We start from the raw sequence: 15,244 nt of genomic DNA, 5'->3' as shown, positions 1-15,244 counted from the left end.
TTACGAACCGATGAAATAAATATATGCAAATTCGAGTCTATTGACCATTGATTAAATTGAGAGACAAAAATATAATTCTCTCCGTAGTTTTTGCAGCTGAATGTTTTTCTGTACCCCAGAAGGAAAAGGCTAGTTTTTTTCTCGTGATGTCTGCACTATTTTTTCGTCATGCATATTGTGTCGGTGTTTTCCTTCTATTTATCGCTTGGTCTGGGCCTCTTAGGATGGTGGCTGGGTTGCACATTGTAGTATGCTTGTTTCTGTCACGCGTGATGCATAGGTGTTGGACACTTATGTGCCAAGCTAGCTGGATTGGGGAAGAAAACAATGGGACTAATGATGCCCCTTCTCAGATATATTTCAAAAATCTCCATGAACCGGAATAAAATCTGAACAAAACAAAATCAATTGATGTTTCGTTCCGGCTCAGTTCAGATTCTGTTCTCATTCATCAAATTTCAAAAATCTGAGAAGAGACCTGACTTAGGCTCTGCAGCTTCCATGCCATAGTTTTTTTTTTCCAAGCATTGGGCTGCTTTGCTTGAGTTGAGTTGCTACTTGCATGTGTGTGTTGTTGGGTTTAGTCCCACGTCGGAAATTGACTGTGGGGGAGCATAACATATAAGGTGGAGCAAACCTCACCTATTGGATCGGTCTTTTGGGTTAAGTTAGGCTCGATGCTTTATATGTTGTGGGCTCTTGTGGACCTGGACCGGTAAGGCATCAGCTCATGTATGAGAAGTTGGGCCGAACCGCTGTGCGCTCTAACAATTGGTATCAGAGCCTCGTGGTTGATCTCTTAGTAACGGGAGATCAAGGTCCATGGTTGGAAAAAAAAACTAACATCTCCAGATGACAGGGGAGCCCGTTTAGCCCGATGTGTGACGGGAGAGAATGTTGGGTTTAGTCCCACATCGGAAATTTACTGTGAGGGAGCACAACATATAAGGTGGAACAAATCTCACCTATTGGATCGGTCTTTTGGGTTGAGTTAGACTCGATGCCTTATATGTTGTGGGCTCTTGTGGACCTGGGCCGATAAGGAATCAGCTCATGTATGAGTAGTTGGGCCGAACCGCTGTGCGATCTAACATATGTGCCTTCGTTCGTGTTCACTTTGCACTGATGGCCGATTCCGTGGAGTATCGAGGTTAGCAAAAGTTTCACCCGCAATCTCCTGGTTTGATTTCCCTCGCCCAAGTATTATACATCTATTTTGGTTGATGATATAACCTTTTAAAACATGCAATAAGGAGGTATTTACTGTTAAAAAAAGGAGATGAACACCTAGATTTGAACTTCAGATTTGTACATATATTTGATGAATCAAGAAAGATGAACACGATTCATTTTTTCAAGAATATTTCGTACTACTGAATTGTACCCGGAGTTACACGGCTTTCAGTTTGGATGATTATAGAAAGCACTAACGACACATCGGACACACCAATAACTAGACTTGTCTCCTGCTCACGCGGTCATCCCACACGATTAATCAAATTGAATCTTGGCGTTTTTTTTCCTTCTCCTGCTCGCAGTAGTAATAATTGCTGATTCCATCTGTCCGTCTCAGTTATTACCGTTGTAACATTAACGACACCATGCGATCCAAAGAAACATCGTTGCCAATTGCCATCTTGTATCGAGGTCATCGGAAGGGAATAATAGCACGCGTCTGCAAAAGACAAAAAAAAAAGAAACGGAGAGGAGTAGAACACATGAACAAGAGCGACACAATTAAGGCCGCTGCACATGTGTGTGATCGGGTACGGCAATCGGCAAACCCCGTGCTTGGCCTGCAGCCCGCGCGCCTATATATATATAAACTCCTCATGCCAGCCGCAGATCGCTAATTAAGCGCCAGGCTAAGCAAGAAGGAGCTAGCTTAGAGATGGCGAACGGCAAGCTCGCGGTCCTGGCCATGCTGGCGATCATCCTGCTGCTGCAGGCGTTGGGCGGCGCCGTCGCCCGTCACCACCACGGCGCCAAGCGGCCAGACCGGTGCGACGGCGGCGGCCACGACGCCAACGATGACTCCGTGCTGAGCATTCTGCGGCACAGGGAGCGCCACCGCTGCCGCCCGTCGCCGGCACGCCATGGCACCCCTGCCGTGATGACGGCGAACGGGTTCCAGAGGGGCCAGGACGGCGGCGGGCCAGCGGCGTGCGACGGCAAGTTCCACAGCGACCACGACCTTGTCGTGGCGCTGTCCACGCGGTGGTACGCCGGCGGGCGCCGCTGCCACGGCGCCGGGATCCGCATCACGAGCAAGCACAGCGGGCGCTCCGTGGTGGCCAGGGTCGTGGACGAGTGCGACTCCAGGCGTGGGTGCAAGAACAACATCGTGGACACCTCCGCCGCCGTCTGGAAGGCGCTGGGACTCGACGTCAGCATCGGCGAGGCCCCCGTCACCTGGTCCGACGCCTGAGTTCTGTCTGACCCATCGATCGAGTCAAGTGTCAGTGTCAGTGTCAGCGTCAAGTGTCGTTGCTAATTAATCAGCTAATCTCGATTAGGTTTCCTTGGTCGAGAAGCAGAATAAACTAATCTTGTCTGTGGATGGTAGGGCGGATTTATCCTGCAAGGGTGTCCAAATCTCAGATGTACCTGCTGTCGTGGTCAGTCTCTGTTCAATGTTGGTGTGTTCTGTTATGGAATAACTAAGTTGTTCTATTATTATTCTGCCTACATTGTGCTAGTCATTTGGTTGTCCTACTCATTTGGTTGTACTACCTCTGTCATGTATCATGTGACCAATGGCACGGAAATGGTAGTTAAACATACGGAGTTATTTCTGAATCGTGTAACTTACTGCTACTTGGACGCCATGACTTATAAAGTTCGGAGTAAATTCCACTTTTTACCTCCTAGTTGTTAGTTTGTGAGATTGATTGTACTATTTAAATTGTTCCGTCATTTTTACCTTGTATTTTTGAATATGAGAAAAAAATACGCCATTTTGGTATGTGTCACAAAACTACAAGCTAGACCACATGCCACGATGTTGTCAAACGCAAAATCGTCATATCAAATTATGTTTATTTTGTCATAGTATGTGGATTTTGACTAAATTTTGTTAAATATAGGCCATCTGGTGTCAGAATTTGACAAAATGTAGCACGATTTAAAGAACTCTGTACTACATAATTTAGCATAATTTAATTATTACATCTGAAATGCCCGGCGAGTCAGTTACCACGTCATCTTGATATTTGGTCCGGCTTGTCAGCGTGGACAAGTAAAAAAATATTACAAATGTTGTCAAGATTCCAACTAAGGGGTAAAATGTAGCTAGATTTTCTAAATGATGTTAAATCCTTCAAAAGAATCACAATTGAGGAGAAAAATGGTGAAATTCACTCTAAAGTCATTCCATAAGAAAATTGCGCAGTTTTAGTTTTGAAGTATGCTCTACAGGATGTTTGCACGGTTACAAACGATTTGAAAAAGTGTGCAACTACCCTTTTTTAACGGAAAAGTGTGCAACTAGTTAATTTCAAATGGATACAGAATTAACGTTGGTGATAAAAGAAGTTAAAGAATTTATTAACACTCACGGTTGTTGACTCACATAAGATTCTTCTCAGCTAACTTAAAAAACAGATGCCCCAATACATTTAGACGCCAATTTATATGGAAATTTTAGTATCATATGGTAATCTAATTTGACTATTTTGCCCGAATATTTTTATCTTCGCCGAAGCTGTTTTGTCCGACTATTAGTTTGGTCCAATCAACGTCATTAAGCATCTAAACTCTGACCATGTTTTGATAGCGTTTGAATAATACTAACATGAGAGATTAAGACATTTGGTTGCTCATCATCTTTATCATCTGAAATTATTAGGATAGTGTATTGATTCTCTAATTAATCTCCATTTTAGTCCAGAAATATATAGCCCGTGATTCGTGAACATCATCTGATTCGTGAACATCATCTGATGCTCGAAGTGTATGAGAATTGTGATGGATTTACCTTGAGAGTAGCCATGCGTATATCGTTAGCTGGAGAGAGAACTAAATTATGCAGAAAGATCAATATCTTGATCTGCCTAGCCTAGTTAGTTCGGGTAGTTTCAAGCCGCACCCGGTCGACAAAAGCTGGAGTACTAGCTAGTACTTGATTCATGATAAGATGGGTATCACTTTTGAGCATTTCTCATGGTTCGCTAACACTGACAGTATCACAGCAGACATCATTTCGACAGCTACGCAGACACGTGAGTGGAACTGTATAAAAACAGGGAAAGAAAAACAGACACGCAGGATTCATTCAACTCTTTTCTTCAGACACCTTAATGTGCCACGTGGTATACATAAACCCAACCCAATTATCATCGCATTATGCAACGTAAAAACAAAGCCGTACGTTTATTACGCTAGCAACGTAAAAACAGTCGTCGTGAAACGAGATCGATCGAGACCGCTGTCACGCTCGCTGCGAGTGCCGGCGCCCCACGGCCTCCCGCGCGGTTAAATTCGATCTCAGGCGTCGGACCACGTGACGGGCACCTCGCCGACGCTGGTGTCGAGCCCCAGCGCCTTCCAGACGGCGGGCGAAGTGTCCACGATGTTGTCTTAAAGTATAAGTGGATGGTTCTTCACGTGTGGCTCCCGCAGGTCTAAACGGCTAAACATGGATCGAAAAAGTACGCTACAATTTAATTGCGGCAACCGGGTCTCAAACTCGAGACCTTTTGGTTCTGATACCATGAAAAGCTTCATGCGCTAGTCAACGCAGCCAAAAAACCGATCCAATGAAAAAAAAAATAGCAATGCACTTATATTTCAACATCTTGCATCAGCCGTGCCGGGAATTTGCACTCGTCCACGACCCGGGCCTCCACGCTGCGGCCGGTCCGCGCGCTCGTGATGCGGATCGCGCGCTGGCACCGGCGCCCGCCCGAGTACCACCCGGAGGACAGGGCCACCAGCAGGTCCTTGTCGCCGTGGTACTTCCCGTCGCATTCCGCCGGCCCGCCCCCGCTCTCCCCCGGCTCGAACCCGTTCACCGTCATCACCGCCGCCGTGCTGCCGCCGCCGCCGTCCACCTTCCGTGACGGCCGGGCGCCGGCGCAGTGCGCCGACGCGTGCAGTAGGATACTAGGATCACCAGCACGGCCAGGGCTGCAAGCTTAGGGCTCGCCATTAAGCAATTCTTGCTTCGTTTGCTAGCGTTGCATGCACAGCACGCTGGTGGCTGCTTATGGAGCGTGTGTGTGGTTCGAGTGGTTTATATAGGCGCGCATGGATGGATCAGTCGCTGTCTTCGTGTGCGCCGCTGCCTTGTGATCATTGGTCCTTGGTGTTTATTCATTTTTGTGTAGTTACGCACGATACGCTCTCGATCGGTGTGCTCGTTAAGGGACGAATTAACGGCTCGTTCTGGGCATACTTGTGCGTGGTGTAAAAACGATCTGTTTGGATTTCACGGTGTGGCTAAGTGTTAACAGCGGTAATATCGGAGCGATTAGCAACTGAGCAGGTCGCCCGCGACGGAGTTGATAGCGATTCAAGCCCACGGAACTGACCATCATTAAGCCATGTATGTTACTCCTAGTTAAAAATTACTGAGCCGTCGCTTTGTTTCATAGTACTGGTCCATCCAGTCCCTGTTAACTACCCAATTTAATTAACAACAGTAGTTGTCTTTGAATTAAAAAATTTTACGAGCAATCTCACGATTACATTTGTCCAGCGCATAGCTTAGGATAGAATATATACGATCAGCAATAGGTGTACGCTTTTATCATCAGAGAATAAGAATATGATTAGTTCACAAACCCAACTAACCAACATAATATGGGCATATCCAATGAAAACTATATTTCAAACAATTTTCAAAGAAAAATCACGTGTTTTATACCTGTATAAAATTTCAAGTCCAAATTCAGTCACGCTTAGCATAAGGGAAAAACCAAAATTCAGCATGGATAGTGAATATCCATTTTTGGCACTATTTATTTGTAAGTTTCTCTTTTCAATTTCTTCCAAATGCAAGTGAGTTTTGATTTGAAATTTTGCACCCTTTGTAGATTTTGTTTGTAAAACTTCTAAACATGATTTCTACGAAGTTTGCATAGTTTGCACTGTAAGAGTGGATTTCACCTCATATTTTGCAACATAATATAATAAGTGATATAAAAAATCTTGATCAAGCTTCTGACCGGCAAATATAAAAGAACAAAGTTTTGCTACGCTATGTGTGTCTAACTACAAGTACCAGTCAGTCGATGTCATTCTCTCAAGAAAATAAATAAATAAAACTAAGCCAATGTGGTATTTCGAGGCCAAATTCATGATTCATACATCAGCACTAATACCTCTTCATATGGGGGAATGACAATTGTTGTCCGGTTTCGACAATTGAGGCACGAAAGGTATACGTAAGAAGTTAAGGAACCATTTGTATACTTTTTGACAAGTTGAGGACAAAAAAATATATTTTTCTCTTCGGGAAAGGATATGAGTCATCCAATCTAAGATAGCCAATAGACACATTTTCTTTTAATGTAGCGTTTTTTAGTTCGTAACAACACACACTGCGGTGCTAGTTTAACCAGAAACCTACAATAGCCAATGTCACCGTTAAGCTCATTTTATACCCCGATTTGAGCTTGTTTGGGCTTGGGGGTAACATTTTTTTTTTCTGATTAAATCATCTCTTTACAGTAGCAGCTATAACTAATTTTACTCAGCGATATCGTATATCGGAACAACAACTCAAACTTAGGAAACTACAGTACTTACGTCGAATTCGTTGAACATATCTCCTGAAGTCCTGATTCAAACGAGCAGCGAATCATTTGCGAAATCGAGTATAATGGAAGGGAATCCAGAAATCAGAAATAAACTGCAGTATTTCCGTAGAATTGGTTGAACATAGCCACATACTCCTGAAGTCCTGATTCAAACGAGTTGCGAATTTTTTGCGAAATCGAGTAGTAGAACGGAAGGGAATCCAGAAATCGGAAATAAAATGTTCAAGCAAATGCTCCCGGTTTCGCAATTCTCGAACCAAAATCTGCTCGCGCGCCTTCGTCCCCCAACCCACCCATCAGGCCATCACCAAGGCCCGCCTTGGCTAAAACCCCTCTTCATGTTCCTCCTTCGAGCCACCGCCACCACCCCGCTCCACCTGCTCCGATGCCACCCGCTCCCCTCGCCTAAAACCCTAGCCACCACGCTCGCACACCCGCCCCCGCTCCTCCTCCGCCCCCGCCTATACTCGTCGGCCTCCCCCCGCCGCCGCTCAATCACCGCCACCCCCTCTGTCGCCAAATCCAGCGAGAAGAAGCCGCCCGCGAGACCGAAGAGGGCGGAGGCTGTGCTGCCACTAGCCGCGGCCAACGCGGGAGCGGAAGCCATGTCGTCCTCGGGCGGCGCCGGGGGGAAGCGCTCCGTGGCGGATGTGCTCATGGGGAACGCGCGGGACGCCGCCAGGAAGGCGAAGAAGGGGGCCGCGGGCGCCTCCGGGGCGGCGCCGTCCCCGAAGAAGCCCAGGGCGAAGACCACCGCCCAGGGCGACGACGCGGCTGTCGAGCAGGCGGTGGCGGAGAAGCCGCCTTCGCCGGCGAAGTCAAAGCGCCCGTTGTCCCCAGCTAAGGCCAAGTCCCAGGCTGAGACCTCGCCTGCCGAGAAGAAGAGGTCGCCGTCGCCCACGAGGTCCAAAAAGCTAGCCGCGGCCCCTAAATTGGAGGCCGAGGAGAAGCCCCCTTCACCAAAGAGGTTGAAAACCCTAGCGGCTAAATCTGACGCCAAGCTCTCTGACGACGCCCTTCTCTCGCAGTCTGACGAGAAGCAAAAGAGGACATCCCCATCGCCGACCAAGGCTAAAGGCCAAGCGTCCCAATCCGAAGATAAGACGAGGCCCTCATCACCGAAGAAGAGCAAAACCTCAAATGCCACCAAGTCCGAGGAGAGGAATACCACTTTTGAGCTCAAGAAGAAAGGCAGTGAATTTGATCCCATGGCTGCTGCCTATTGGAAGCCCACTGAGCCTGTGCCCTTCCTGTTCCTGGCTCAGGCGCTTGATCTCATCTCCAACGAGTCTGGCCGGATTGTCATTACAGAGATCCTGTCGAATGTGTTCCGGACGATTATTGCCACCACACCAGAAGATCTCCTTGCGACAGTATACCTCTCAGCCAACCGGATTGCGCCACCCCATGAGGGGATTGAGCTTGGAATTGGGGACGCATCAATCATTCGTGCACTTGCTGAAGCATATGGTCGCAAAGAGGAGCATGTCAAGAAGAACCTCAAGGTTGTGAGATTTTGATATTTATGCACGTGCACTGAGCAACATCAATGGAATCTGAGGCATAAATTGATTGCTTTATTTATCTTCGTTATTTTAGGAATTGGGAGATTTGGGGCTTGTGGCGAAAGCAAGCAGGTTGTCACAGAAGATGATGTACAAGCCAAAACCACTGACAATAGCACGTGTGCTTGATACCTTTCGGACAATTGCCAAGGTTATATCGTTTGCCATTATTCTCAACTGAAACAGTCAAAATTTATCCTTATTGAGACTGGATAATCCACAACCTGAAATTGGAATTTATTTTGGGTTGGTATTGGAATGCTTAATTATCAGAAGTAAACCTACACTGATTAGTAATCGATTAGGTTAGGGAGTGAATGATCTGGTTCCAGAACGCTCGCCACTTCAGAAATCATTTAGGAAGAATATTGTTTTTTACAGGAGTCCGGCAAAGATAGTCAAGATAAGAAAAGAAGTCATATCAAAGGACTTCTTGTTGCTGCAACAGACTGTGAACCTCAATATATTATACGCCTTCTTCAGGTAAATATTGTAATGTTGACTTAAATGCGCTTGGTTAGTGTGCATATATGTTCTTGGCCAGAAACTCCTGAACCGTCACTTGTTGCAGTCAAAGATGCGTATTGGCTTGGCAGAGAAAACTGTCCAAATGGCTCTTGGGCAAGCTGCTGTATATTCTGAAGAAGGATCCCCGCCAGCAAAAGTTCAATCACCCTTTGAAGAGGTTGCTACACATTTCTTTACTTACAATTCTAGACTTTTACATTGTTTTATTTGAGTGGATAGGTATTGAATACTTTACGTTGTCTGCATGCTATTGCAGCTTTACTAATTTGATCTACTCCGTAGTGTGCTATAACTTATAATGCAACACATGACGCAAAAACTTCTACGAGTTCCGTTTAGCAACGTGCTGGATTCAAATATGTTCATCCCTGTTGTTCCTATCAGGGTACCAGCCTTTGAATAATAAATGTGATGTTGCTACCTTGGAAATGGTCAGTATTCACAGGAAAGATAAATATCTCTATCACCACGGGCTGTTAATCCTTCTCTAGTGGCTCCATGTAATTACCACTTAATCTTGTTCACACTAGAGAAATAGGAATCTATATATCTGAACATTCCTGAGTTGCCTTTGACGTTGTGAACTGAGATTGTTCTCTCCGGAGTATTCATCCTAGCATTTATGGGGAGGGTTATCAATGTTCCATGCATGGCCAATATATTTTCATACCATCTCCAATTCTTGATATAGGGTGTATTTTAATTTACTAAGAGCCTAAGACAAAGCTTTGATCAACAATGACTTTATTAAACACATGGTTTATATAATACAAAATCACAATCATAAGTAAGCACTTTTTATTACGAATCTAATAACATAAATTTCATGTCATGTAAATTGCATAAGAATGATGTAACTGCTGGTCAAAAGGCTTGTCATAACCAATCAAAATTGCCCTACAAAAAGAAACGGGGGGAGTATTTGTTCTCATATTATGTTCAGAACTGTGCATGGATACTGACTGTTATGATCGGTTCTGATATCTCTATCCTTTTTTCCTTTGAAGGCCGCAAAAATAATTAAACAAGCATATTCAGTTCTTCCTATCTATGATAGAATTGTACCGACTCTTCTTGAAGCCGGTGTCTGGAAACTTCCAGAAACATGCAATTTCTCCATAGGTGTCCCTGTTGGCCCTATGTTGGCAAAAGCAACAAAATCTGTTTCAGAGATCATCGACAAGTTCCAAGGACTTGAGTACACTTGTGAGTACAAGTATGACGGTGAACGGGCCCAGGTATGGCCAACCCTCATGGATATGAGCTATTCTTATATTTGTGCCCATGAGGCCATGACAACTTTACGTAACACTACAATTTGGAATGAAGATTCATTGCATGGAGGATGGATCAGTAGAGATTTATAGTCGGAATGCTGAACGGAACACTGGGAAGTATCCTGATGTTGTTGATGCTGTTTCTAGGTATGCTCCTCCTATTTTTCACCTACAAATTGTTTGAAGCTCTGTCTTATAGCTAATGCATGCACCTATTAGGTTAGAGAGCTGTTTACGAGCGTATAGCTAATCTGTGCCCCTATTGTTAATTTCCTGTTGCACTGATAATTCCCAACAATTAACATTCTTTAGGATCTTAATGCAGATTCCGAAAGCCTGCAGTCAAGTCATTTGTGTTGGACTGCGAAATTGTTGCTTATGACCGTGAAAAGAAGAAAATTTTACCTTTTCAGGTTTGTATTATTTGTCTGTTTAAGATTCATAGTAAACTTTCATAATGCCACCACATATAATATATAATATTAGTAACAACCTTGTTTTTTTGTCCAGTTTTTATGTAATTGTTACCTCCAGTTGTAGGGTTCTGACTTCTGAGATCATTTCTCCTTCCTTCCAGATACTTAGCACAAGGGCCCGCAAGGGTGTTACCATAAATGACATCAAAGTGTCAGTCTGTACTTTTGGCTTTGATATTCTTTACATCAATGGGAAACCTCTTCTCCAGGAACAACTCAAAGTTCGTCGAGAGGTATTGTACAAGTTGTAAGAATATGTGATTACATTTTGCTGTCTAGGTGGGTTATTTATCCTATCCTGTAGGTACCTTCTCGGAAGGCCATGGTTGCGGTTTTTTTACACCATATCTATTAGTCACAATGTTTTACTCGAGCCACTTTAGAATAGGGTGCATTTAATTTCCTAATAATGTAAGTATACATGTATATATCAGTATATCTACAGAAAACTGGCGTGGTCTACTCCGAAGCTCATAATTAATGAAAGAGAAATTTATGTTGTTTCCCCCTAAGAAAACTAATTCAGTTGGCTGTCTTGAGAGATGTAGGTAATGTAGTTAACTAGTTATTCCTTGTCATTGAATACTTTGCAGCATCTTTACAACTCTTTCGAGGAAGTACCCGGTATTTTTCAGTTGGCAACTGCAATTACATCAAATGACCTCGAGGAGATACAAAAATTTCTTGATGTAGCTGTCAACTCCAGGTATTAGATTTTCTAAAGCAGTCACTTTACCCTTAGCCAGCTTGTTATATGTCTCTGCTAGTTATCATTGCGCCCTCTTGTTTGATTCTGTGCAAATCAAACAACAATCCATTTTCTCTCTATTAATTACTTATAATAGATGCTATTGTTTCCTTCAGTTCACCCTGGCCTTCCGTTATTATCAAATAGAATTATTTTATTTGATTGCTGTGAGAGGACATAATACAAACTTTAAGCCACCTTGGAAATCTGTGAAAATAAGTGGCAAATAAACAATTCAGCTGTAGCATCTAACTATCAAGACTAGTGAAGGAAGCAAAATAAAAAGTGGTGTGGGGAATTAAATGGATTGTGGGTGTGTTAGAATGTTATCAGCAGCTATCGTTTTGATTTTTGAACCCACACAATACCTACCACCTTTTGTTTTTACCAAGTTATTCCTGGCGCTAAGTTTTCCATGATTTTGAAGTTGTGAAGGGTTGATTATCAAGACATTGGATAAGGATGCTACATATGAGCCAGCAAAGCGGTCAAACAATTGGTTGAAATTGAAGAAAGACTACATGGACAGGTTAGCATATTTTAGGCCGTACCTGTACATCCCTTGTGTTATGGCGTGATCATTTATTTTTGTGATATGACAGCTTTATTTAAACTTTTGTGTTTAAGTGAACAAATTTTCTTGGTATAATTAATTTGATTTCAGTAAAAGAAATACTGATATAATGTCCTGTTGATGGTGTATTCCTTTTTTGGTAGTGTTGGAGACTCTTTAGACTTGGTGCCAATTGCTGCTTTTCATGGAAGAGGAAAACGAACAGGTAACTGGTGTGTACGTGCATGCAATGCATGTCTTGACTCATGCACAAAATTTCCTACGCTAGAGGATTTCGAAATGATGAAACTAATTGCAAAATTGTAGGATTAGATTGAAATTTTTGGGGACTTTCCAAATTAGTCATGATGTGCAAAATCAGTGGAACAACATGTGACGTTTATTTAGATGGTTTGATGGCTAATGTTGGTCGAGATAGTGATGCAGATAATCGTGTACGTGCAATGCACATCTGGACTCATGCACAAAAGTTTCCTAGGATAGAGGCTTTCCAAATGATGAGATCAAGTTTAAACTTATACGATTAAATTGAAAACTAATTAGGAGGTTTCCAAATAATTGATAACTGACAGGAGACTTTCCAAAACAGTCCTGATGTCATGTGCAACATCATTGGAGCAACATGAACTGTTTGATTTAGGTGGTTTGATGGCTAGGATCCTCTTGAATTCATATCCACCACCTTTTTATATTAGTAGATATGCATACCGAATGCTAAAATAGATTGGTTACAGTAGTTTCTGTTTGCATTTATCTGATCCTTTTTGACTGTTTGTTCTTACTAGGTGTATATGGATCATTCCTCTTGGCATGCTATGATGAGCAGAATGAAGAATACCAAACAATCTGCAATATAGGTAATGTTCTGTAGCCCTAAATTTGCTTGATTGATGGATTGGCTATTCATATTCTGTATGTCTATATCATCTTAGGTACTGGGTTTTCTGAACAACAACTTGAAGAACGATCTACGAGCCTTCGAAGTAAAGTAATATCGAAACCAAAGGTGATACTTTTCTTAAGCTTGTTGTTGCATGATTATTCCTTTTCCTTTAATACATTGCCCAGTTCTGTCATATACTTATGTTTTCTATTTTGCAGGCATACTATAGGTTCGCTGACACAACTGACCCAGATGTGTGGTTTGAACCGTCAGAGGTAACATCAATGCTAATCCTTGACTAGTTACCACTATTACTTTGTTATAAACCTTCTGTTTCCTTGCTTTTGTCACTTGCCATTCTGGGTCTTGATTGGAATTACCTAAGCGGCTAAGCCTGTCCTGGTAGTTTTCAAATCTCAACTCAGCTTATGTGTTTCTACAAAACTAATGTTTGACTCTTACTTTGTACTCTTCTAGTCATTGAGATAAAATATACCCCAGGAGTAATAAGATAACCAAGGACATGCATCTGCCTTCAAATGTCGCCCTAACCTGCTTGCCCTGTGCTATACTTGATGTTTTGACTGTGAGAAACCTTTTATTTCCATTGTGCTTGTGGCATAATGGATTCCTAAATTTTACCACAGATATGGATCATTAGTGATAGTGGCAGCTTTCCTGGACGAGAAACATTTGGAATGAACCTGTTTTTTTTTTCTTTCAAAGACAGTCTGTTGGTTATCTTTTTAGCACCAATAACAAAACAAAATTTATTCCCGCATCATATTTTTCATCATTTTATTTGAAGTCTTCCAAACATCTTTCTTGCTATGTCAGTTCATGTGTGGAAATACTAACATTCGCATTAAGGTGAAAAGTAGCATTTACTAGCATTCCTTGTTGACTCTGAAAATTGTTGGCTATATGCACTCAAGCTCAAGGGGCTAAGATAGTTTTATTTTGATTTCTGACTTCTTGGGGTTCGGAAATCTGACCATTTCTTATTGGCCATCAGGTTTGGGAGGTCAAAGCTGCTGATTTGAGCATAAGTCCTGTTCATCGTGCGGCTAATGGTATAGTTGATCCGAATAAGGTTTGTACTGTTATTTGATCTCTTCATCCCTCCATTTCTGAAATGTGCTGAGTATGGGGAAGCTAAAGTTTTAATTCAAACTAGGGTATCTCTCTAAGATTTCCACGTCTGTTGCGAGTCCGCGATGATAAAAACCCAGAACATGCAACCACATCTGAGCAAGTAAGTTTTTTGTCCCTTGTTTTTTATGATACAGACGATGTTTAGATTTTTCATGCGGGTTGGTATCCAAATTCCCAGGTTGCTGACATGTACCGTGCTCAAAAAATAAACCACTCGCATAACCAAGATGATGAGGATGATGACCGAGACTGACACCATTTTTGTAAGTTGAACCCATGTCTCATTAAGGTAAATACAATCATATAATGTAACATCAGCAGTGTATGTGTATGTTTTAATGCTATTTCAATAATGTCCTTTTCCTTAACATTTAGCAGGGCAGAATGTCCAGTGATTTGCTTCGTCATTGTTCAAATTTCAAACCTCTTGGGTATCTTCAGATTTGTTTTTAGATGGACACCTTCAGATTAGTTCACATGGAACGCTGTTTTTGTCCTCACTTTTCTGGTTCTCGTGTGATATCTGTAACACAATCTATCCAAGTGGTGTGCTTGTAGGAAAAGTTATGTCTGCTTGCAAACGGCAATGTGCACTAACACGACTCAGAAGATGTACATACATGAGCTTCCGGTTAGCAAGAGCAATGTTGAAGTGTTGATGCTACTTTTCCTCAAATTTATGTTGAATTATTTGCCCTGATAATTTGTGTAAGCAGCGGTAGGGCTGTTCATCAGCGGGTTTAAGACTGCAGGCTGAACAGTTTCCATGGGTTCGCCAAACCTTCTGCAGCGGGAATGCACAGAGAAACAAAAAAGATAAATGCAAGCATGAAAAGTGTCAGAAATTTTGTCTTTTGTGTTTTTGTCTTTTTGCGACCTACTCACATTTGGATGTCTTTTTTGTATTTGGATTTGAAACTTTGTGACATGTTAGACATATATCTTATGAACCTACTCAATTTATTTCAAAAATTTTGAATTTTTTTAGGAGTCTACGATGAAGCCATCGACGCAGACCGTGTGGAATCCCATGTTGCACCGTTGTGAGCTAGAGCTGGGGAGCTTTGGTTTTCCATGGTTTTGGCATGGTTTTAACCCGGCCTGTGCAGAACTAGCAGTACGGTTTGGGTTGGGTACTTGAACACTCCCTGCTCAGTTGCAAATAACTTGAGCAGTGCATCAAAGTTCTCTTCTACCCAACGTGGGAACTTCTCTTCTACTCTACCTTCAGCAAAGGGATGTCAGTAAACATATCACCAAAACATTTAAATGTCAAA

General features: G+C 42.7%; 2 protein-coding genes across 5 annotated transcripts; both read left to right on the top strand.

The window, feature by feature from the left end:
* The first annotated feature begins 1,864 nt into the window (after positions 1 to 1,864).
* LOC100843673 (putative ripening-related protein 6) lies at positions 1,865 to 2,682 on the top strand. Its single transcript, XM_003571873.3, has one exon. It carries the CDS (start codon positions 1,892 to 1,894, stop codon positions 2,426 to 2,428), a length of 537 nt encoding a protein of 178 aa, XP_003571921.1. The 5' UTR covers positions 1,865 to 1,891; the 3' UTR covers positions 2,429 to 2,682.
* A 4,371-nt stretch (positions 2,683 to 7,053) lies between these two features.
* Positions 7,054 to 14,946, top strand: LOC100843366 (DNA ligase 1). Of its 4 annotated transcripts, none has more exons than XM_014901755.2 (18): positions 7,054 to 8,266; positions 8,361 to 8,477; positions 8,708 to 8,809; positions 8,898 to 9,011; positions 9,862 to 10,092; positions 10,184 to 10,278; positions 10,457 to 10,544; positions 10,709 to 10,840; positions 11,201 to 11,313; positions 11,783 to 11,884; positions 12,073 to 12,134; positions 12,715 to 12,786; positions 12,862 to 12,935; positions 13,031 to 13,087; positions 13,828 to 13,905; positions 13,990 to 14,067; positions 14,146 to 14,256; positions 14,343 to 14,946. In XM_014901755.2, exons 1-17 carry the CDS (start codon positions 7,100 to 7,102, stop codon positions 14,218 to 14,220), a joined length of 2,757 nt encoding a protein of 918 aa, XP_014757241.1. In that variant the 5' UTR covers positions 7,054 to 7,099; the 3' UTR covers positions 14,221 to 14,256; positions 14,343 to 14,946. The 4 variants fall into 4 exon arrangements, with proteins under 4 accessions (XP_014757241.1, XP_010234852.1, XP_014757242.1 ...); XM_010236550.3 differs by having other exon boundaries at positions 14,146 to 14,230; positions 14,346 to 14,815; XM_014901756.2 differs by having other exon boundaries at positions 14,146 to 14,230; positions 14,343 to 14,815.
* The last annotated feature ends 298 nt before the right edge of the window (positions 14,947 to 15,244 follow it).

This window comes from Brachypodium distachyon, chromosome 3, assembly GCF_000005505.3.
Source record: "Brachypodium distachyon strain Bd21 chromosome 3, Brachypodium_distachyon_v3.0, whole genome shotgun sequence".
Taxonomy (NCBI): domain Eukaryota; kingdom Viridiplantae; phylum Streptophyta; class Magnoliopsida; order Poales; family Poaceae; genus Brachypodium; species Brachypodium distachyon.
The sequence above is the reverse complement of the archived record's forward strand: the minus strand, read 5'-3'. Positions and strand labels throughout refer to the sequence as shown.